Genomic DNA, 25,362 nt, shown 5'->3' with positions numbered 1-25,362 from the left:
TTATTAATTTTTCTTTCGAATGATTTAAAGAGAGATCATCAAAAGTACAATTTGCACATTATTAGGATTTAAAAGCAATGTCTAATATAATTTTAACAGAAAAATAACAAGAGAAATTGATATTTAAAACATTTGTAAATTCTAAATTTCTTCCCAAGACTAAATTCGAATATTTAATTTTTTTAATTATCTCGTAATGAAATGATGCATCAAAGAAACTAATAAACACTAAGCAGTCTTTCATAAAGTTTCGTCTATTAGATTACAATACAATATTAAAATCAACACAAAATTCGTTTTTATGTCAATTTTAATATTTCGATATAGAAATCCAAGACTAAATAGTCGAACAGAATGAAGGAGTTTCTTCATATTTATTAGAAGACGTGTTTCATAATCGGTTATTTCATAACATATTGCTAGTACTTATTATAGTCAATTGAATAACATATAAAACCTGCACATTGTCGTTATACAAATGTTTAATACTGCAGAGAAAAATTGTGAATGAAGGCAAATGATAAAATCATGTCCAATACAACGATAAGGAACAAGCATTACGATGACAGAAGTAGAAAGAAGCTGTATTTAAGAGGAAGATGAAACTGAAAATTGCTGAGCTTTTGTAGCACTTAGAATCCTTCTTCAGAATTAACTCCCCAGTTAGAATATTTATGTCTCCTGTAAATTAGGTGGGGCATTACAAAATTTATCTTAATAATTCCTTAACATTGTATTCTTATTCTCTTTTCATAAAAAATTAGATTGTCAGAGAATATGAATGAAAGAGCGTTTCGATAAGTGTTTTTACTGGTATGGAAGTGAGATGTTTTGCTTTTCTGCGATAGATACTGTCACCAATTCTCTTGAAGGTCACCCTCAATTAAATGTTTTATTTCAATATTTTTTTACTTACAAACAGATTAAATTAAACAGACACGACAGAGCAAAATCTGAACTTCATAAAATAATAAACTGTGCCAAATATGAACAACACGAAGAAAAATTAATTGAACAATAAAATGAATAAATTTATAGAAAAAGTGTTACGAAATATTAAAAATGTCGCAAAATTATTACATAAAAGAAAATCAATCGACCTGAAGAATGATAAAATTCGATTCCGAAATCGCTTCAATTCGCGTTTCCGAATTCAACTCAATGAATATAACAGGTTTTGGAACTCAGGTGTATAAGAGTGTTCCTGGACTGACTATGAACCCTGGGGCCCTAAATTTTTTCAAATAAAAAAAGAAATTACAAACTTATTTACTATTGCATGTTTATTTAATGCGTGGTTTCGTTTTTACTATTAATTACTTCAGAAAAATTACAATTTTTCTCACTTTCTTTTTCAGTGCTTAACATAACAAATGCATTTAAGTGTTTCGCACAATGCGAAGATTATTAATTTTAATTTGCTGAAAGGACTTTCTGTAGTAAAGAAAAGTTTTAATACAGATAAATGCATTTAGAAATAAATTATATGTCTTGTGCGTTCCTTTGAATCGATAGCAAATCAATTTCCTGAATTAGGTTTCATATACGTCTTTGTTAAAAAACTTTTTGGAAATTTATCTGATTTATGCTTTTCAAAATTAATGATAGAAATGATTCATTTAGGAAAACATGAATTAATTTGAAATATTTTTAAATCTTCTATTTGTGCAATAACAATATCAATTACGGAATTAAAAAATAACATCTAATTTCCTCTACCGGATTTTCTATAACTTCATCTTCTGCTATTTAGGAATATCATCTTTTTCCTTATATATATATATATATATATATATATATATATATATATATATATATATATATATATATATATATATATATATATATATATATATACACACACACTGATATATTGCTGGAAGCGGCATCACAAACTAATAAATTAAAAGAAAGTGACAGGCAAGGCCCATAAATTGCGGCGATTTAGAACAATTATTCTAGATTTTACACCTTTATATTTCCCTTTAATGTATATGCCTGTTCCCTACAATTCAAAACAGCTAAATCTAGCTCAATCTTTTCAATAAGGTTTTTTTCCAGTCCTTTTCTAATCATATTAGTAACTTCAATAAACCTTATAAATGACTCATTTATAATTAATATTTTCCTTCAAAATCTGCATAACTAATAATGGCTGAAGTTTGTTCCTTATCGGAAATATCAGGAGTAAAATAAATTTGGATAGTACATGGTGGCTTTTATATCGTCTTTACGTTTTCTAAGGACTTCATTTCTTAACGCAGAATTAATAATTTTTTTTTATCTATGAGCTAAATGGTGCGTAATTCGATTTCCAATTATTTTTATTCTATTTATATTATCCATTGGCACAGAGTCGTATTTATTTAATAATTCGATTAAATTTTTTTAAAAAAATTCCATTACTAGGGATTTTTATTATTTCAAGTTCCTCGAAGTGGAAAATTATTACATGCTAAAAACAGAATTACATTTGCAATTCTTTGAAATAATAATTAAAGTAGTTTCATTTCATTACTTGCAGTAACTTGATTTATTTTATCAATAGTCGAATACAAATTTAGTCGGTTTAGTAAGTCTTTCCAAGCAAAAAATAAATTAAAAGTGACAAATAGAATGCTCATGATCTTGAATTACATTTGACAGCTACCTTCAGTCACATTATAGCCACTTAGAAATCTTGTTGATTGTTCATTTCCTCTTCTTTTAGAAAATATTATACAATAGAAACAAAATATCTAGTCTTTCATTTTTGAATACTTTAACCAGCTGTGATGTGGGTAACGGAAAACGATCTACCGTTGTGTTGTACAGGTCCGGGTTTAACACAACATTCTAAACTTATCAGTTACTATATTTGGCCATAAACCTGGATAACTTATATCCACTTAAACATATTTTTTTAAATTTTTTTCCTTCCCTTTTCCAATCCACGATTATTGTTTAGAATATTATTTTAGTTCTTGATCATGTTAGGGTCCCCTCAATTCCATGGCCTCTGTGCATAGCATCCGCCGCACCCCCAGATGGTCAGCCCTGCTATGAACACGTATAAGAACGCGTGCTATATATTGCAAGATGGTCAGTACAATGTCAGATCATGAATTTGGAGTACGTCATTTCTGTTGAAACAGCACTAAGCGAAGTTCTGGAATAGACTTAGAGGATGGATAACATGTAACAACCCGATGCCCGAGTATTCCATGCATGCTCAAACGGCAGTGAGTGCAGGCCAATTAGAAACGGGAAGCAACCACTTCAAGCCATTCGCCCATAATAGTTCCAAGGTGAGAATGACCGTTATTTTTTATCCTTCAGTCTGCACTCACCAACACGAATGTGTTTTAGTAAAATGATTCCCTGACAAATCATCGTTTTACACAGGACATGAACTGTTTGAGAACCATACCAATTTAGAGGTCCAGCGTTACCGTAACGGTGGTGCTCAATGACACTTTCTTTAAATGAAGACACTGAAAATTAGTCACATTTCATTTTTCAGAGCTGGGTGCAGTGTTAAATTTATATTCTAATATCTAATGCACTTTGAGAAGAATGTTATGAAAGGAATGACCGTCTAAAGAATGAATTGCCATTACACCGTCCAGGTTTCAAAATATAGGAAAGAAATCGAAATAGATTTTAAAATAAATGCCTGCCTTTCAACTTGCATTTAGACTAAAGGCTTTCGTCAAGTATATGAAATATATGCAAGTTCTACAAAAGACAAATAATAAATGCAACTGCTCTAAATAATTTATATCACAAAAAAGAAAAAAAAAGTGAACTATTCACCAACTCATAATATTAATAAGTCCAATGTATTTAAGTTCGCATGTATGCAAGTGAAATTCTGATGCAGAACGAACATTCCTAGAAGACGAGTTATCACATACGCGACTATAAATGTGTGAAAGCCCAAAATTTAAAGTGACGCTCTGTCATTTTACTAACAGTGTAAAAGCAATGAATAAAAATAGCTTTAAATAAATATTAAAACAATCTCATAAGAATCATAACATTTAAAAAGATTTTTTTTAAAGATCAAACGGTTAACAAATCATTTTTATGCCCTGTCTAGTTTTAAATACCAAAAGATTTTTGCAATCTCTTTTTCACTCGCGTATTTTCAATGTCAATAAACTACACTAATATTTTTAATTAATTCATTAATTAAACTAAATTTTGATTTTATATCAGGAGGGTACGTGGCAGAGAATTGTTTTGGGCAAAAATGATTTTAGGTTTCCATAATATTTATAATTTTGAATTATAAATTAAAAAACTAAAACGCAGAAAATAATTAGAGTGAAAATTTCTACTTTTTGGCACACTAAGAGCATTTTTAAAAGCCGTTTTTATTACATTTATTTTCTCCGATTTAATATTTAAAAACATAAATGTTTTCTTAAGAGTTGGATGACTGTTTATCATCAGAAACTATTCCAAGGCAGAATCTTTTGTTTCTTGAATGAACCAAGAAATTAAACAATATCGTTCGATAAGTAGATGAAACTAGGGAACGATTGTGTCACAGCAGGAAATACCTGAAAGTACTTTTTTTTTGGATGACGAAACCTGCAAGAGAGAGAGAGAGAGTAGCTATTAACTTCACCAAACCAGTGATGCGTGCTTTCAAGCAGGGTTGAAAGAAACAACGCTGATGCGTAAACATAAATGATACGGTAGCTAAGCTTTGTGGGAAGGAAGCAAGAATTCGATTCTCCTACTTCAGATGAGAAAAAGAATTACACCACAGGAAATTTATGTTTTTAATCAAAAGAATCAAAAACAGCACATTAAATCGTTAATATAAAAAAACTGATTTGACACGAGGAGTTATCGATTAGTTCCAAATATAAAAATCCCATCGAAAAGTTTTTAAAGTGAAACTTAACAATGTTAACCGATTTTTCACTCACTTTCGAATGGGCTAGAGTTTTGAAAAATCTTGCTCTTATTCTGATTATAATAAATAATCTTAATATTTTCAAAACTAAATTTTTTAGATAGATCATTAAATTCTGATTCTATACCAGTGGTGCTACTTGGTAATAAATTTGAGAAAAATTCATATCAAAATTCTACAATTATAATAATCAATAATGAAGTAAAGACTCAAAAAAAAAAAAAAAAAAAATCCTACCTCCATCAATAAAACCTGTTTCTAGTACTCTAACCATTATTTCAAATTTAAAGGCAACCTATTAAGAGTTTATGATTTAACTGCCACTCAGTTCGCCTGTTTATGTTTGTTATAAATGAGCAGAATAGTCAATTTTTTTATGATTACTCAACAGCGTCAGATATTTAAATTTATATGGCATATAAATAAAATTTTTAATATTTTAACTTTTTTGCTGACATAAGTAGAGAAAATGATTACTTTAAAAAAGAAAACATACAGATACCTTTTTCAGTTCAAATAATGAAATATGTTTAGAGGAATTTGCTTTTTTGAAAGCTGATTCAAACTAAAGGTTTTCAAAAACAAAATGGATACATTTATTTCGCGTTTCAGATATATAACACATGATCTATCTCAACTAGTTAATGGAAAAACACTTTTAGTAAAAGAAAATGACTGAAGGTGCGATGCAATAAAAACTATTTTTCTTCTATCTATACTAAATGAGAGTGAATTGCAAAGTGAAAACATCTTTTAATAACTCTTAAAGAATACTTCCATAAAAGAACTCCAGGGGGCCAATTTTTTATTATTTAGTAGATTTCAATATGTGTCCTGTTTGTGGCATGACACACATCCAAACGGTATTCAATTTCTTCCCATGTCCTAGCCAGCATGTCTGGAGTGTCCTTTGCCTGAGAATCCTGAATTTTCTCGGCGTAAACAAGATTCTTGACATGTACCCAGAAGAAAAAATCTAATGAAATCAGATAGGGCTTCTTGGTGGCCAAGAAACAGACCCTCCCCTCCCAATGTGCTTGTTGCCGAATCGAGGATCCAATGCTTCCCGTACCCGCAAACTGAAGTGAGATGAAGTCCCATCTTGCTGACAAGACCTTCACCGCCTTAATATCAGCCAACAAAGGGAAAACATACTCCTTTAACATTTCACAGTAGACACCACCATTTATAGAATTTTCTATAGAAATGAAAGGGCCTATAACTTGTTTATGCATAAGGCTGCACCAAACATTCACTTTCGTTGAGTCACTTTGATGTTCCACGAACTCATGAGGTAGATGTGAAAACCAAATTCTACAATTACACTGCTTGACAATTGCTAAGGAAAAGTTACGTTTTTCAGAATAATTAAGTATAGACAATGACTGAAGAAATGAAACTAAGTACATATTTAGTAGGGAGGATGTGCATTTATTATAGTGCAAAATGGTGCAGATATCGACACATCGTAGAATTAAAAACTTAAAATTAATAAAGATGCCCTTGGATGATTTCCAAACAGCCCCACAAAAATCAATCTTCAGGTCAAAATGATGCAGTAAGATATGTGATGACACTAATGCACATTTGGCATCTATTCGCCATGCTCTCTATCGAGGAGTTCTTGGGGGATATTGTCCCACTTCTCTCTCACGGCGATTTTGAGCTCTTGCTCTGTTCGGGGAGGGATGGTTCTTTGTGAAACACGTCTGCCAAGAGCATCCCAGGCATATGCAATGGGTTTTAGGTCTGGAGAGTAAGCAGGCCATTGCATACGGACAATATTTTCACTTAGCAGAGTGCCCGATACCTCAACGCTTCTGTGTGGCCGCGCATTATCGTCCATAAACAAAAAGTCTGGACCTACAGCACCCCTAAAAAGACAAACATGATCCAGAATAACTTCTCAGCAATACCTTTGCGATGTAACGCTTCTTCGCTCAAAGATGTGAAGCGGTGTTCTACCATTCTGCATTATGCCCACACCATCATGCCTGGGCCGTACCGATCACGTTCACTAACAAACTGTTGTGCATAACGTGTTCCACGTTCTCTTCACAATAAATGGTGGACAGAATCACTTGTCACACTGAAACGAGATTCGTCTAAGAACATCACTCTGGACTAATTTTGGATATCCCAACCAACATGTTCCTTACACCAGCGTAATCTCTCACGATGATGGCGTGGTTGAAGCGGGATGCAACGAACAGGCTTCCGTCCATACAAACCAACTTGATTTAATTTCCGTGTGATGGTTCTTGCAGAGACGTGCGTACCGGTAATAGTTGCAAGGTTTGTAGCTATCTGGCCAAGAGTTAAATTTCTGTTCCTTTTTGCCACGAGGGCTACATAACGATACTCTAAAGGTGTGGTGTTCCTACCACGACCCCCGTCATGCTTTTGCAAAGCATTTCCACCTTCAGCGGCTTTCTTTAACCGCGAGATGACACTCTTTGATACATCCATTGCAGCAGCTACAGTGGTGACACTTTGACCTGCTTCCAGTCGTCCAACTGCTCGTCCAGGATCGTAGGCACACAAATGATGTCTTGCTGACATTTTACTCTTAATTATTGCAAGAACCAAACAGAATTTCTGAGAAAAACTTTTACAACACCCTGCACTACTTTGGGTCAAACATCAAACTGCAATAATTTTTGTATGAATCATGAGCTTGTAAGCAATGTCTTTTCTACAGATAACGAGTCTTGGTCTACCACGCCCTCTCAACTTGAATTTACTTTTATTGGTCAGCTGTCTGAGACGCAATTTTGCATAAATCATTTGTTCCTTAGCAATTGTCAAGAAGTGTAAGTCGGTTCACAGTGCTGCTTACATGAAAGGTGGCCTTATCAGTAAAAATCATAAGCGTCTGTTACGTTACTTCAAGGTCAATGATGCGCCACGGTACCTAGTGTTGAACAAACAAACTGAAACTGGTGCGAATAAAATTTGATGAGCTAGGGATTTCTTCAAAATTAATTGATCTGACCATATCGGTAACTCGATATGATTTTTTTAAATCCCGGAATTCTTTTATGGACACCCTGTACTATATATTTTATTAATGGGAGTCAGTATAGAATTGTATGGTGGAATCATTTCTTCTTCCACATTACAAAGGGAACGGAATTCACAGGGCAGCGACATTTCACAGGATCAAAATCCAGGAGGAAACTTTTGTTTCAGCATCGTCAAGTTTTGAAAAGAAGGGAGATTTGGTTGAAACAACTCATTTCCTTTTTCGCCGTCTTTTCCAGTGGAATGGAAAATTAGCCATAACAAATTCGCATAAAGCTCTAAAAAATGAATTCCTTAAGTACAAAATATTGAAAGTTACGAAGTGAACCAAGGTAATCGCGTTAAAACAAAATCAGGAGCTAATAATAATCTGACCTATTTTCATAACACTTGTCAATCTTAATGACAAAAACATTTTGCGATTCAAATGTTCATGTACGGTATATAGAAATATATCGCAAAAACTATTGATTAACGACAAACAAACGCAATTTAACGAAAGATATTCATTCAATTTTCTTAAAATGTTTAAAATAGAATTGAGTTTGGAAGCTATACTTGTTACGCCCCCCTTCTTTTCTTAGCAACATCGAATTAATTTTTTAACTGTTTGCAAGAAGTCGAACAATAATGGAATCAAAGTACTTAAAATGTTCCATATTCCTGTAGGGCCTCTTCTTGTCACAACTCTAAAGACCAAGTAATTGTTGGCATAAATTTTTCAAAGAAAATGGTAATGCTCAAAAGATACCAATTTATGCAAGCATCATTAAAAACACACACATTGGATTTAGGTCAAATTTTAATAAGAATCCAACCAATTCAAACATTTTCTTTCTTTTTTCGTTTTCAAAATTATGATGACATCCTTAATAAGAGAAATATACAATAAATAAAAGACAATAAGTGGAAATGGAAATAATTGAACTAAATGAACGTTACAACTTAAAGTTTCGCTTTAAGAGCCCTCACCTTTCTGGTGGTTAAATGTTAGAATATTTCTGAAAGAGAACAAACTTACAGAATAAAAATTAAATTTATAAAAACTATTTTTAAGAATCACTTATTACTATATCAAGATAATACATTTGAATTGCTTTTTTATTGTTTAATCTTTATAATTTATTATAAAAATGTTATAGACTCTTCAAATCCTTTTTTCCTCAAATTCAGTAACAAGCAGAGCCACACATATATATATAAAAAATTTTTTTAAAATTAATTTAGCTTAATTGACACTAAAAACTTAAAAATTATTAAAATATTTTATGTCCCAAGTAATCGAGCTTAAAAATAAGAGAAAACGAATGAAAAATGGATTCCAAACATGAAACAAGTATAGTTCCATTTTTTTCTACATAAAGCACAGTTTAAGAGTCCACTTTGTGACAAAGAAGTTGAATGTGGGGGGAAAATTTTAAATTAATACAATAGAACGCTCCACCTACTCAAACAAAACGTATCATTTTCTGTCAAATATGCTTGTAAGAATCAACATAGCTTGCACTTGCATTCCTAGATGGCAACATGATCTGAATTCAATTTTGATTAATTCATCTGATTTATTTTTAACACGAAGTATTTTTATCTCATTTTATTCACGAAGTATTTTTCTAGTTAAATCCGTAAAATAGTTTGGAAGTGACGAGCAAGTTTTTATAGAATAATTGATTTTTTCAAAAGCATATTTGACAGATTCGTTGGAGGCATTCATATTTGCTTACTTACAGAGATGTACTGTCCAGCAGTCTCGGGTGAATGTCGACATCTCGTGGATCCGGGGGTGGAGGCAATGGCTCATCGGAGATATTCATGATCTCGTTGCCCTCCGAGGTGGGGGGTGGCGGCAAGGGCAAATCGGGACATTCCGAGTCTCCACAGAGAAGCTCTCTTTGGACGTCAATCCTATTGCATAATAAATAATATCAAATATTTTATGAATATTATCACAGTAAAGTCAATTCCTTTGATGGTACGTTTCTTGAGAGAATTCCGTGAATATTTACATTAATTCTACCACTATCCGGTCATTCAATTTTTCATGTGAATCCTTTGCTATACGATGCTTCACATGAATTAATACAGTGTTAGTAATGTCATTTTTAAAATTTTATTTTATGAGGTAGCAGGCAGGGTGAAAATTAAAGACACAAAAATGGGAAATTCTAAAACAATCAAATACTTCCAAAAAATATCATTCATTTGCAACACAATCAGCATCAGTCGATCTATTTAACACATTTTCCCTAAAACTTATAGTACGTGAAAAAATTCCAGTAAGAATATCAACTGAAAGCACAATTTATGCATATTTCAGAATCCTCCCTTTTATATTTTTTTGTATAATATTCAAATATATATATACTGACGCAGTGATCCCACATAAACGAGTGATTCGTGAACAAGACTAAGTAAAAATAATCAATACCTTTTCATTTGAATTATTAAACAAATGGATCAAAATCATTTTTTATTGTACAATTTATTTTACCATTTGCAATCTTCAAAAACTTGTCTTTATTTGAATTTTCAAAACATTCTGTGAAACTAAAAAAATGCTCTAATCATCTCAATAATTCATTTGTTCCAAGAATACAGTTTTTATTTTTGTTTTAGGATTATTTGAAAGAACCCCTAATCATCATAACAAATTAAAGTAAAGCTTTAACTGAGAAGTCGCCTGAGCTTGGAGCTTCAAAACTCACAGCATTTATCCTATTTTGCATGCAGCAATGTAACAGAAACAATACCGGCACTCTTTATGTAAGAACGGCATAAGTATGGGGTCCCAAAATTACATAAGCACTGCTATCTTTCACAGCCCAAACTAAAACACAATGAGGTTCCTACTCTTAACTTTCCAAATACAGTGTAATAGATTTTTTGGCTGAAATCCAATAAACAGTTTTAAATTAATTGTAAAACTACGTCATATAATAAAATGCATTCCTTAATTACATTTTTTAAATAATAAGATCTTTTAAAGTCAACGTAAAAGTATCCCATAAATATGAAGTCGACTTCTAACTAAGGAAAATTATGTGTTGTCCTCCAAAACATTTGCCGGTTTAGTTGGGTAACAGAATTCATAATTATGGTAAAATCGGAAATAGACGATCACTTACGACAGATCTTGAAGTTTCTCCTGTACTTCTGCTTTGTCGACTATCACGACCACTTCATCTGGGGGTGGCGTGACGGGCGGCGGGGGAGGGGGAGGTCGTCTCGGAGGTTGCTTCGGGGGCGGAGGAGGTGCTGGACGACGCTTGTGGGGTCCTTTAGCAGCTGATTTCTCATTGGTTTGGACAATAGTGACGCCATCTGGAGTCATGACTCTGATAGATGCTGTCTCATTAGAGTGGTGGACTTCCTTCAACTGGACTTTGCGAGGAGACTTGTGAGGCTTCAAATAGTGCATACCACTGAAATGAATAAATAGCCATTTATAGGCCTCAATCACGATATTTCAAAAACAAGAGATTCAAACAAATTCTGAAGCAATAATGATCTCAAACTAAAAAAATTCTTGCGAAATTTTTTTTGAAATTTATTAGGATTAAGCTTGTGATTTATTTCTCACTCAGGATTAAAATTTATCCTCCGATATCAATGACTACCAGCCGTTTCGAATGAAATGACGAGTTCAACTTTGACAAATTTACAATAAATAAAGCAAAATCTTATTGTAAAAAACTAATGATGTTAGGTTTGAATTCAATTTAATAAACATACAACTACACTACTTTATGTATTAATTATTTTAGTATGAAGAATAAAATGTAAATGTCATAATTTTGCAGTAGTTTGCTGAAGATAAATATTATTTAACAAATTTAGTCAAGTTATCGAAACATGAGGGCTCATTTAGGAAGAACCATGGTTAAACGACGAGGTCGATACCTGATCCTATAAGCGTCCGACTCTAACTGCAGGAGAACGTTTGACCCTCCTCCACATCCGATTTAAACGCGCATCAGGCAAGGCGGATTTATGATGGAAAAGAGCTTCGAATCTGGAATCTCCCGATTTTGGCACCAGTTTAACAAATATACGGATTCACCAATCCTTTAATCAAAATATTCTCTTTTTTCTGAAACCTACAAGACCATTCATATAAATCTAAAGAAGACAAACTTATAGAACGAATACAAAAGATGGCAACGAAAAAGATTAAGACTGATGCGCCCTCAAAGAGCAGAAAACGGCGATCTAAAATTGGGTGAAGAAATAACAATTCGCAATGATGTTGGGTGAAAGAAGGCACAACATCTAATGACTGATATCAGCTATTTAATAACTCATTGGGTGAATGCAAAGAAGTTGTCTTGAGAAAAATCTAAATACAATGTTTAATGATCATCCACAACAGCAGCCTAAGCATACAATTTTGGAATGAAAGCCTTAAGAAGAGACTCACTTTGGGTGAAGAGAAAAGCTATTGAGAAAATGAGTGATGCAAATCACAAACTCTAGAAAGTGAAACTTAACGCGAGATTGTCAATTTCTATGAGCTTTCCTTCATAGCAAAGCGATGTCATTAAGACAGTAAATCTTTATGGCCTATTAGAAAATGAAACGGATCATAATTTCACTTTGTGCTATTCGACAAGGCGTTCAATTATTTCACATTTCTTTTTTCTGGAGGGCATTTTGTCAGTTGTGTTACTCTTCAGATAAACAGGAATTTATTTTATTTTTAGATAGATAATAAAAGTACTATTTTATTGAATATTCATTAGTTCGATGGTCATTTGAAAAGCTATAGAAAAAACAAGAGAGAAACAAAATCACTTGATTCGATTCCATTGTTTTGATGAAAAGTTGAATGTTTGCAAACTGTGGATGCACTGAAAACTCGAAAGACAGTGACATACAGAACCCAGAGAATTGTTCTTTCTTTCAAAGCAACTGAAGAGATAAGTAGGTGTCAAACTTATGGGGAAGCTAAATTTTCAGCAAAAATAAAAATTAAATCAGAAGAGCTACTAAGCACTACTTCATTTCATAGACCTGGGGATGTTGAGTGAGATGGAACAGTAATGGGCTGATCTCAATTTTAAAAGTCATGCTCCGGGTAACGCTGAAAAATAAAAAAATTCTATTAAACCTCAAACACTCTAGTTATGTCAAAGCACTCGTGAAATAAATAGAACTAAGTTTTCCCAACATACTTGTACCTTTGCAATCAGAAAGAGGCAAATTCCGGACGAAATAACGTTAGTAAAAAAGCACATTTTATACACGAGATATCTCACTTAATATGCTAAATGATGAGGGCATAATAAAAATGACATTATTTTTAGCAACATGCTCGGTATTAAAAATAATGACCTCAATTCAAAAGAGAGAAATAGGAAGTTTCGCAAAACATAACTAAAATGGATCGCTTTAGATTACTTTTGAACCAGAAAAATACAAGAAATTAATTCACATTTTTTTCATTTTATAGTTTTTAAATAAAATGATAAATAAAAGGATTTGACATTAGCATCCTAAAGCGCTAGTATTTCCACACTTTGCACTTCCGTGTGCTGTCGATAATGATATAATATTTCCAGATATTAATTATCTGTTAATCTATTCATTTTTGAGCACCACTACAAGGTAATAAATTAGAAAAGAAAATCGGATTCCTTTATATTTATAACAATGAGTGAAAGTTACTTTTTAACATATTAATAGAAATGTATTTTAAAAATTATTTTATTCCATTTTTAATTTTCATTCCCTTGAAAGTTCCTGAAAGCTTATATTTGCAACGTATTCTGGAAATCAATAGTTTCAGCCTAACGAATCTTTTTATGTGCTCGAAAATTCTTGAGGCACTTTATAAATATTTGAGAGAACAAAATACATTTGAGAGGGTTTCTTTTCCTTTTTCCTTTCTTTCTTTTGTAGTTGGGAAAAAAACAGAAATGGATCATTTTACGAACAAATCAGCTGTGGACAATAGTTAAAACATTTTTAAATTAAATAGACTATATATTATGCTATAATGTAGGCATTTATCATGAGCAAATGACAGTAATATGTGTCTTTAATTAAAAGAATATAAACATTTTACTCGCAATTTTTAACACAACAGCTTGCTTATTGCAAAATTCAAGCAGACTCGTAACCTTTTAATTGAAAAAAAAAAAAAAAAAAATCTGCGAGATTAAAACTTACGCGAAATTATAAAAACAGTGTTGAAAAACTTTCAATGGAAATTATTTCATGTGCCTCTTGTTTTATATTAATTTTTCTTGATATAATTCCGATATGAAAGTTGTGAGAACGGTGAGACAAAGATCTTCATTTCTATTTTTTATCGTGTTATTATGCAACAAGTGAGTTCCGCGTTTCGGATTTTGAGCTATTCTCGACAGAGAATAAACTATCATTTGGCGAGTATTATCTCCTAATTAAGAATAAAAATCAGGACAACGTATCATCATTCAGGGGAAAAAAACACATTATGCTTACATTAAGGGAAATAAACCTTCTTCGAAAATGAATGTACTCAGCTTCTCACAGAAGGTTTATTCCAAATGATTCAATATACAATGCATCCTTTTCCACGTTGAAATCTGTTGTCACAATAACTTTGCATTGATTTTTAACACATTATTTCTTCTCTTGTAAATCTAAGAGAGATCCAAAAACAGTTACTACTCAAAGTAGAAATGGATCTAAAACTGTGTTGGAAATTTGGATGGCTCGAAGTTTAGATATAAAAGAATCTCGTAATAAAGGCAAGGAAATTTAGGCTGATGAGATGGTGAGGGTTGAAACGAAAAGCTACAGGGAAGGAAGCAATTCCTTACATAAACAGTACTCGAACGGCAACCTAGTATGCGCCACTGCCATGTGATAAAGTGTTCATTTTAAAATATTGTTTAGCTTTTCTGAAATGACTCCAATTTGTTTTTAAAAAAATCTAAGAATTTCACTGGGGCCGATGTACTGAAAGACATGATTTTGAATAGGTATGTTCTAGTCACATCTATTCAACATTTGAGAAAAATATCTTATCTGGTTATTTTGTTATCGGGTATTCCCCGAAAAAAGAGATTCAATGGTCATCAGACACAAATAGAAATTTGATGTCAAAATGGCCATTTTTAAATGATGGAAAGCATTAGGAAGGCCTGGTGCAGGTCCGATTTGTATTGGATAAGTCATTAGAAGTAAAATGTCAGAGGAACGATTAGCGGTTTGAAGTACTACAGGGCACCGAAGCGTCGCAGAAGTGTGAAACAAATTATTATTGACACTTTTTTTTCTTCTGTCAAGCACTTTCCACTGAGATTAGATGTAAATCGGAACAATGGAATATCCTATTACAATCAATGTACGTACATAAAGCCATTCATCGCTACTTTGGTATTTTGTGTTGCTACTCACTTATCCGATTCAAATTGTAAGTGTGCATCGGGCCTAAGAGTAAGTTCATATGCAACGATTTTCGTCAATTCTGCAGTTCCACTGACAAATAATTATATGTTATGCACAGAACCGGATTAAGCCTCGAACGGGCCCTTTGTCTGTAAAAGTATGTTTATTGATTTATACAGTATGTACAGATGTGTTTATTGATTTCAATTTAAGCTTTATATATGTAGTTTGTAAGTAAGGAATATTATAACAAACTGAAATAATAAAATACAAGCCGTTTTTGGAAAGTAAAGATATTTCACCAGACGCAGCAAAGGAGCCCGTTGGCAACCATGAAGGTTTCGCTTTTCCCATTCGTTACTTTTAAGGCGTCTTATTAAGAAGAGTCTTTAGAACGTCAATTCAGAATAATACTAAGGGTGAAGAACATTCCGTTTTCTTCATGCAAAAGGTGTGCGTCCAGAGGATATTCAGAATTTCATTGAAGGAAACATTATGAATCGATAAAATGGAACGAAATGGTGTCGTGCTTTCTCTGAAGGTAGGAGTGATGTTCATGACGGAATCTATGGATCATTGTTGCCCTGCTTCAAATAACAATTCGAGCAAATAGGCGTCTCACATTAAAATAGTTGCAGAAAATCATACCCGATGTGTATGACAACTCCTTATGAAGCTGTCACTGTTACATTAGGGAACCGGAAATTGTGTGCAAGCTGGGTTCCAAAAATGTTAGCGGAAGACCACAAAAAGAAAAGGATGGACTATACATTTTAATTTCTCACATATTATGCAGAAGCAGGTGATGAATTTCTTAATCACACTATTACTGGTGATGAGACTTGGGCTTATCACAACACATCCGAATCCAAATAACAATCAATGCAATGACGCCATAAGAATTCCCCCAAGAGCGAAAAAATTCAAAACTTCAATTTCAAAATAATAATAATAATGGCCTCTGTTTTTTGGGGGCCAAACAAGGCATTCTTCTGGCTGACTTTTTGCTTCATGATAGCATAATTAATGTTGATGTGTACAGAGAAACTTTCAGACGTCTGAGACGGGCAACTCAAAACAAACGCAGGGGCTTGCAGACAAGTGGAGTTTGCTTGCGGCATGACAACGCTAGTCCTCAAACAACGTTTCTAACCTAAGCACGACTCAAAAGTTTCAAATGGAAAATTTTAGGTCATCCGCCATACAGCTCAGACCTTTCACCCAGCAACATCTACCTATTCCTTTATCGGAAATGACACCTTGAAGGTAAAACTTTCAGGACAATGATGAGATCAAAATCGAAGTTGAAATGTGATTCCGGTAACAGGCAGCAAAATTCTGTGATTGAGGAATACAAAAGCTTGTACCCATACTTAAAGGCTTCAACAATGGCGGCAACATTGTCTACAATTAAGGCATGTATAAGAGTCATTTGTAATGTACATTTAATCAACTAAAATTTTTTCGAGTGAGGATGCGGCATTGCATCTTTACTTTTCGAAAATGCTTCGTATTTAAATGATAATTATTTTCAAGATGGTTGGTTTCACGCAGAACAGGATCCCGCTTAATCTGTCAGGAGAATATCAAACACAGTAAATGTTATACTTCAATAAATCGCCATTTCCTACTTTCTCCATACCATTAAAAATATTTTGTCTGATAAAACTCGTATTTGTTCATATTTTTTTAACACCTTCGTTCAGATCAGTACTTGATAAATGTATGTTATCAACAGTATGTTTCAAAAATTTATTACAGAAAAAGGAAGTCAAAGAATAAATATATTGAGCACAACAAAGATAAATTTTATAATGTCTAACCCAATTTGTAGGAGACATGAAAATTCCAATTTGGAAATTAATTTTACCGCGTTATTTCTCAGCGCTGCAAAAGCTCTTTGAATGGTATAACTTTATTTCCCTTTCGTCTCCATATACAATTTTTCTCAGTATTTCTTTCATTGTAATGCCTTTTCTATCCGCGTCGGCTACAACCGTTGCATTGGGCACGCATTTTTTCATTTGCCTTTACTTCGTAATAGTCAAACATTTCTCTAACATTCTCACTGCCTACAGAAAAATATTTGATCATTCATTTGCTGAGGAGATTCATTCAAATAAGTGTAACAAAAAAATCTGCGCATTATTTTTATTATATTACTTTATATAGAGTTTCTTTTTTTTCATATTAAAAAAGAATCAAGTGCCAGTGAATTCTTTTGGTCTTTGCAATTATCTAAAAGGGTTGGAAATAACAGTTATCAAGCTTTCGATTAGATAAGAGTAAAAATTATTATCACATACCCATTATTTAAATTTAAAAAATGTAATCTATTAAATTTAAGAATTTATTAATTTAATTATTTCATTCATCCCCAATTTAATTATGAACAACAATGAATTGGAATAAAAACAGGGGATTATTAAGGGAACATTTTATCTTCTTGCTGAAATTTGAGCTGGACTAAACAGTGCCGAGTGGTTTTTGTTTTCTTTTTCTTTTTTTTTTAATTCTAAAGGACTCAAAGGATATAACTTGTACATAACTTTAATAAAAAACAAGTGAGACATTTTAGACCCTATACATTACATAACATTAAAGTCTTCGAATAAATAAAGTAAGAACCCCAAACACATTGTTTACTTACGATTACTTAGGATATAAGGTAAAGAAAAGAACTCAGCTATCAAAACAACCACTTGCAAGTTTTAGTTTTAACCAAAATAAATTGGAACTTTATATGATATTTCAACATTATGTCTACAGGATCATATAGAGTACATTGTCGCTGCAAAGATTGAAAAAATAGGGTGAAAAACTTCCATTCCTCCAGAAACAAATAAAGTGTCTGAAATGCAAAAATCTTATAATTAACTCTAAATTATCAGATAAGGAACTCGAAAAGTTTCGCCGTACTGGTAAAGTATTGTATTTCCCACTGCAAATGTAAGAGCACTTATAAGCGAATTTGTCCTCCACTTGCACACCCCCCCCCCAAAAAAACCCCCATCTCTCAGAAAAGTTTCTCAACCACCTTAAGAACCTCTCAAAGAGTAATCATCCGAATAGTAGATATTGTCACAATGAAAAAATAATGAAAATTTAGAAAAGGGAAATGTTAAAGCGAAAAACCAAGTTTTAATCTCAAAAAGAAAACATACAGAAGCTTAGTGTGTCGACTTCATCTGAATCTAGTCAATCGGACAGAAGTGATGTACTCTAGTTACAAGTCTCGACGTAGAAGGCTCCTTTCGATAAGCCAACCACCGCAAATAGTACGGTATACTTTACTTTCAAGAACATAGGTATGGAGTATAACTGGGGCTGCTTTTATTGTTTCAGTAGTTCGTAACATTTCCAATTCGGAAACTGATAAAAATAGTTTCGCTGAAAACGCAAGATGGCACGAAAATTGGCTGCGAAAGAAGGAAACATCTTACATATACTTCGATGGATGGAAATATAAAACTTTAATTGTATCAGAAAAGTCTGTAGGAAAAGCATTCATGATAAGTATGGATAACGGAACCAGAGTCGAAGTTCTGGGTTATATTGCGCCATTTTTTGACATAGCAGCTTTCATGGAATCCGAAATATCTATAGATTCTTTGGGCATGAATGTTAGTAAATACGGAAATGCTCGAAAAAGATGAAATAAACCGTTGCTAATAGCATATGAACGGTATACCTATTCGACATTCGTTCAGCAAAGCTCTAGAAATGTGTATGTGTGTGGGAGGGAGGGGGGGGGGGGAAGGTCCATCATTCGGTTTCAATATATTTCAAACGTTACCTTGTTTTATGTTTAAGGTATTAATCACACAGCAACCTTTTTGTTCATACAATCTCAGAGGTTTCAACAAGACTAATTTCTAAAGATACAAAAATAACAAATCGCCAGCAAAGTGTCTCGTACCCTATGGCTGACTAATGCTCATCGGATTCTTCGTTTGTATGTTTAACTGGAATCTTATTTTGAAAACTTAGTAATTTTTGCACGTATGGCACAAGATTTATAGTAAACCAGATTGGTGAATACAACTCAACTATTTAATGCAATACTTCAACTGTTCAAACTTCTCGCTCCAACTCGATATTTGCCCAAAGAACCAAAATAGATAACAGTAACAGTTATTTCGTACAATCAGAACATTTACTGATCGTAATGCTGACAGACTCGGAAAATCATATGCTGCCTATCGTCATTTCAAAACGAAAGCTTTCAGCAATCAGGAAAATAAATTCCGACTATTTGAACTTCCAGCTGTAAAACTGAACACACCGTCTTACATTGATTGGCGGGAGAATATATGTCATTCACTAATATTGAAATCCATATCTGACAATGATATATGCTTATTTATTGCCCAAAAAACAGAACTCTTTACAATTGTAAGAGCTCACACCAGCTATTGAAAAAGTAATCATGATTTAATAGAAGCTTTAGCTATATTCTGCAACAAATCTTAGACCGGATGGCTTAATAAATCCTCCAGAATTCCACAAAGCCATGCCGAAATCTGATAGAAAGATGGTTTTTCACACTATTTGAAACATTATTATAACATAAATGTTATTTTTGTAAACGTGTTACAATAAATATTACTCATATATTTTCAATTTGTTCCCATATACACATTTTTGACCCCCCCCTTTTTTTTTTAACTAACCAACAAGAAAGTTTATTTTTTAAATTATAATTCAACATACGCATTCTGTAAAGTCAACTTGGAGGCAGAAGTTGATGTCTCATTCTAAAGAAATTTTATATTAGAACTAAAAATATGACACTTTTTCTTGCTGTGCCAAATAGAAACAAGATTTTTTTTTCTCACGATCAGATTATTAAATAGGCAAATGCCTAGCAGCCCCGATGTCTCTATAATTTTTAGAGTTATCTTACTTAGTACTTTCATATAAGTTACAAGGGCCATGTACTCTAACTTATTCAAATAAAAGCTAAGCACTGTTAAAAATTTTATCCTTATATTCTAACTTGCCGCCTTTGCGACCAGCCGGTTCGCCAATCTTAATGCTCGCTAAAATTTTAATAATTAAATATTTTACGTAATTCCTACTTTAATAGCTTCTTCATCAAAATATTTTAAAACTTCAAATTTTGATAGTCACATAATTCACTCAAAATTTTATTAAGGCCTTCAGTCATAATGTAATATGTATCTCTCTAATTTTCTGTTAGCTCCCGTAGAATTTATGCTTTAAATTAAAGTGGAAATGATTAATCTGCAATTAATATAATCTTATTTTTTACTGAAACAAAGCATTTATTTTCTGAAAACAGAGTCATTGAGCATTTAAACCTTATGGGCACTAAAGAATATCTTTCTTAATTTATGTAATATCTCGAGAATTTGTCAACAAAATTTTCTCAGATTCATCATGAACAGATCGATCAATTAACAATGTTTAATTTTAAATGAATCAAACACTAAGAAAATAAATAAAATAGTTTAAAATAATTGGTCGAAAACAGGTTAAAAAAGTACTTAAAAAACGATGTACTTAAAACTATAAGCAAATACAAAATACAATTACATACATAATAAATACAATTTAATTACAAAAGCATACAACTAACCTAAAAATAATTTAAATCAAGTGCGCATCCGTTGAAAATAGTTGTCAACAATCAGAACACAATGCGCATACATGAATTTTCAATGCCAGTTATGGCAACGCAAATGCGTGAATTTTTCTACACTAGTTGGGATAACGCTATGCAGATTAGAAATTTTTAATTTCCTTTATTCCGTTTTATTTTAATTCAAAAGTACTTCATAATGAGTCTGACAGATCGATTCATTAACAATGCTTAATTTTAAATGCATCAAGCATTAAGAAAATAAACAGAATCGTTTGAAATAATCGGCCGAAAGCTTAACCTTATTAGCGTGGGGGGGGGATCGAATCCTTACTCATTTGGCGGTGGGGAAATGGATTTTTTTTTGGCGGGAAAGTTAGTTTTTAATTAATAATTAAAATTCTAACTAAAAATTCAAAAAAAAAAAAAAAAAAAAAAAGGGAACCCAGGTACACATTCCCGACCTCCAAGGTATACATGTACCAAATTTGGTAGCTGTAGGTCAAATGGTCTGGCCTGGCATAGCGCCAACACACACATAAACACACATTGAGCTTTATATAAGTATAGATAATTAATGTTGGATATTTTGAAAAAATCTTAAATCTGATGAGTTAAAAAAAAGGTCTACAATGCTTAGTAATAAATATGGAATATGTACTTACCTACATAACATAACAATAATAGCATTATAGTATCAAACGATGCACTTAATATCAAACATAAGAAAATAAATAATTTTCATCCGAAGTTACTTCTCGTGATTAGAGTTAGTAAAAGACTTAGTCTGCATAGAGTCCGCAAATCATGAATATATAATTACTAATTGCTTTTCTCGTACTGGAGTCTAAGGGGTCATCTGTGAGACAGGAACGATATGTTGTCTAAATTATATTCATCATTGAAAATGCATAGGTAAGTAGAGCCGAAGAACGATGTTAAACAATATGCAACTTTTTTAAAATGAGGATACTTTACTTCTTCCATTAGATTCCCAGAGTTATTCTTAGATTCTGAACTAAGTGCTTTTAAAACTATTCCATTTTGGCAGGGAAAAACTTCTTTTCTCTCAAGAGATAAAGAGAACATATCATTTACATTTTCAGTTATTTCTTCCACATCAACATTACCAAATGGGTAACACATGAATGTAATAATTGTTTCTTGTCTAGTACATTCTTGAAAACATCCCTCGAATTCAGAGTGAAGTTTTATCATATTTCTATTTGTTTAATGTATCTTCGTTTTTAAACAACTCATCAAAAATATTTTGAAATTTTTCGTCGGTGTTCCATAAATATTTTTCTTTTAGTCTTAGGTGTTAGTAAAGGCGCCCATCACCCCAAAATGCCTTGACGGTCCACTGGGTGATCGCAATGGACTTCATGTCCACTCCTGGTCTAAGGGTTGCTACAGCCCAGCTTTGGAAAAGGAATGCCCACATATTTAAAAAGCCCGATTTGAATTAAAATCAGGCAATCAGGGCAGTCAAAAATTCTCCCTTAGTGGCAAATTCTATACTGATCCTAGCAATTTTTGCTTTATAATTTTTTCAGGCTCCAAATAATAATAATAATAATAAATAAATAAATAAATCCTGATACTATAATTAAATGGAATTAAGCTTTGTTAAAAAAAATATGTTGTTCAGGAGACAATAAAACCAGTTCTTTTGAGTGTAACTAGAAATTAAATATTTCATTTCATTTTTTTCAAAATTTGCAAACTAAAACATCAATTTACTATTTGAAATTAAAATCTATAGAGAAAATGTCGTTTGGGAAGTTTATAAAGAGATAAGCGTAGTCTCAAAATGACACTGCTTAAGGACTCCTGAAAGATTGAATCTAGCGATGCATACAATAGTGACTCACACTAATATACATGTACAGCCTATAATACAGAATGGTTATGACAAACGACAGGGGACGACAAAACAGGCCACACATAACATAAAACATCATAGCATATTTCTATCAGTTTAGGAATAATGGAAAATAAAGAAAAAAAACTCTTACGTTTCACAGGAGAAAAAGTATGTTTGGAAAGAGCAGAAAAATCCTGTAAAGTGACAAGAGAATATCTGGATTTAATGGCGAGTGATGAAACGATGGCAAAATGCAAAATCAAACTGCTGGAAAATTCTTTAACGACAATATCTTCCAAACTTTATTAGTCCAATTCATCAAGAACCTATTAACCCCATCAGCTTCCGAAGGAGCTTAGAATAAACAAAATCGGTGTTCTAGTTCACAACATTACATTTTTTTTTGTTTGTAATACATTATCGACATCGACAATCATTGAAGTAGAAATTCGTCTAACATTCGGCAAAAAACATTGATGGTGGACAAATCGAACTCTCTAGGATATCTTCCAAACCTCTTGCGTGGGTATCCCATTTTTGTGTAAAGGCCAGTCAATTAATCTAATATTTCACATGGAATGGTTGGCGATCGCTTGAGAAGTCCACGTGTATTCCAGTGTCATAGGACAATTAAAACATATTTAGTACATTTGGAACACCACTAGCAGTATTGATTTTATTACTGTACCGCATCGACAGGATTATTCATAATTCTCCATATACCTTTCTGCCCTAATCAGTAATTTATGTAGTTGTACGTACAGACCCAATCCCTTTTCTGTTTAAATCTTCATATCCATTCCAATAGCCTTCTTTGATTAGGTTTTTCGAAACAAGACGTTTGCCACACAGAAACTTCCAATTTGTAAGAATTTAGCAAATAATTCCATATGACAATAGTTAACTTTTTCTTTAAGTGCGGCTATACTAGAAAATGGTTTGCTTTTGCTTGTGGTCTGATTTAACAGCTGCACCAGAAAAGAATTTCATACCCCCGGGAAGAAATCATCTCTCTGCCTCAATCACTTAATCGACCGTTTCACACGAAATAGGTATTTGAGTCCTAATAAAGGAGCGACAGTCAAGTGAGAATCGGATATTTGAAAGGAGATTCAAAATTGCTGACTCTTCCCCAAAATATACATAGTAGGAAGTTTCTCTCTAGCCCGTAAGCTAACAGAAAACTTAAGAGCTAAGATGGTTTCAATTCATAATGCATTAGATGTGAAACTTCAGAAGCGCATATGGTCATTATCATAGACATGCATATATAATGGGTGTGTGCTTTATATTCTTTTTACATATTCTTATACATATATTTTTATATGAAAACGAATTGATTTTGGTACTCCTTTTTCGATGAATGCTAGTCTTGGCGATGTATTACAAACAATAGGTTAAATTTCTTCCATCTAGAGCACCGATATGGTTTACTATAACTTCATTTAATAGTTAATGGAGTGGCCATATTTTTGGTTAAGCAGACAGGTTGTTGCAAGAAGGATGTTAGAGATACTGCCATCTTGGTGACAGTTCGATTTTGTATTTCGCCAATGTTTCAGAACTTCTAACTTGCCGTTAATTCCATATATCCTGAAGTAATTGATATCACCCCGTAGCAGTTCTATCTGCTCTTTTCAAATATATAGGTGTTTTTTTTTTTCCATAAATGTGTGTGTAAGTCGCTGATAAACTTTAATTTATAATATTATATATATGAGAGAGAGAGAGAGAAAGAAAAACGACATTAAAAATATTATTTAAAGACTTTTTGAAATAATTCAAATTTGCCATGGTATTCGAAGTGTCTTGAACAGGAACAATTTTTTTTATAACTGTCTTGTTGAAGTATCCAAACAGGAGAGGCGGTTATCATATACGGTACTTGCTTTAAAACAAAAATATATCTATTGTATTTGCGTTTTCATATCCTAACATCATATCCTAATCAGATGACTAGCAAGCTGGAATTACGTTGTACGTAAAATAGGCAAAAAGACTACGAATGCACATGTGTTAGCTATTTCAAAATAAGCGCTTTACTTGTCTCAAAAAGTAGAAGTTATTCGATTGATATCTCGGGCCAAAACACTCTCTAGAACGAACCAAAAAGAAAAGAAATAAAGAGAACTTTTTTCTCCCATACATCATTCCATCACAAGCTCTTAGTAGTCCTTTGTTTAGATTCATTTCTGTTTTTTATTTATATTATTAAAGAGATACGACGTCGAATCTATTTCCAGGCCAGCCGGCTAAGCAAGAATCAGATTTAGGAAAAGGGTCTAATTTTAGAACTGCTTTTGTCAGTTTTTTTTTTTTTTTTTTTTCCCCTGGCAAGCGGAACGTTACAGAACGGAATTAAGATTGGAGGATGACAACAAAATGGAGTTATGAATTTGGGCTAGACAGGAAAACGCTGGGTTGAAAATGCAGCATAAATATTAGTGAAGCAAAGAAATGTTGAATTTTGTACTTCAGCAGCTATCAACACAGCTTCAGCATTAGTACTGCTACGCAGACTTCCCGATTTGTTTTGTTTGGAGTAAAAGTGTCAGAATTCAAGACACTTCATAGTGATTG

The 25,362-nt window shown here is 32.7% G+C and overlaps 1 protein-coding gene across 4 annotated transcripts in view; it reads right to left on the bottom strand.

The window, feature by feature from the left end:
- Nucleotides 1-25,362, bottom strand: part of LOC129958951 (uncharacterized) — a 383,569-nt gene that overhangs the window by 27,261 nt on the left and 330,946 nt on the right. For all 4 annotated transcript variants that reach the window (XM_056071704.1, XM_056071703.1, XM_056071705.1 and 1 more), the window contains 2 exons: nucleotides 11,059-11,355; nucleotides 9,662-9,838 (listed from right to left, as the gene is read on the bottom strand). In XM_056071704.1, the coding sequence (XP_055927679.1) occupies nucleotides 9,662-9,838; nucleotides 11,059-11,355 (474 nt within the window). The remainder of the gene's footprint in view (nucleotides 1-9,661; nucleotides 9,839-11,058; nucleotides 11,356-25,362) is intronic.

The sequence above is a fragment of the Argiope bruennichi genome, chromosome X1 (genome assembly GCF_947563725.1).
Source record: "Argiope bruennichi chromosome X1, qqArgBrue1.1, whole genome shotgun sequence".
NCBI lineage: Eukaryota > Metazoa > Arthropoda > Arachnida > Araneae > Araneidae > Argiope > Argiope bruennichi.
Note: the sequence above shows the minus strand (reverse complement) of the source record. Positions and strands in the feature narration are given on the sequence as shown.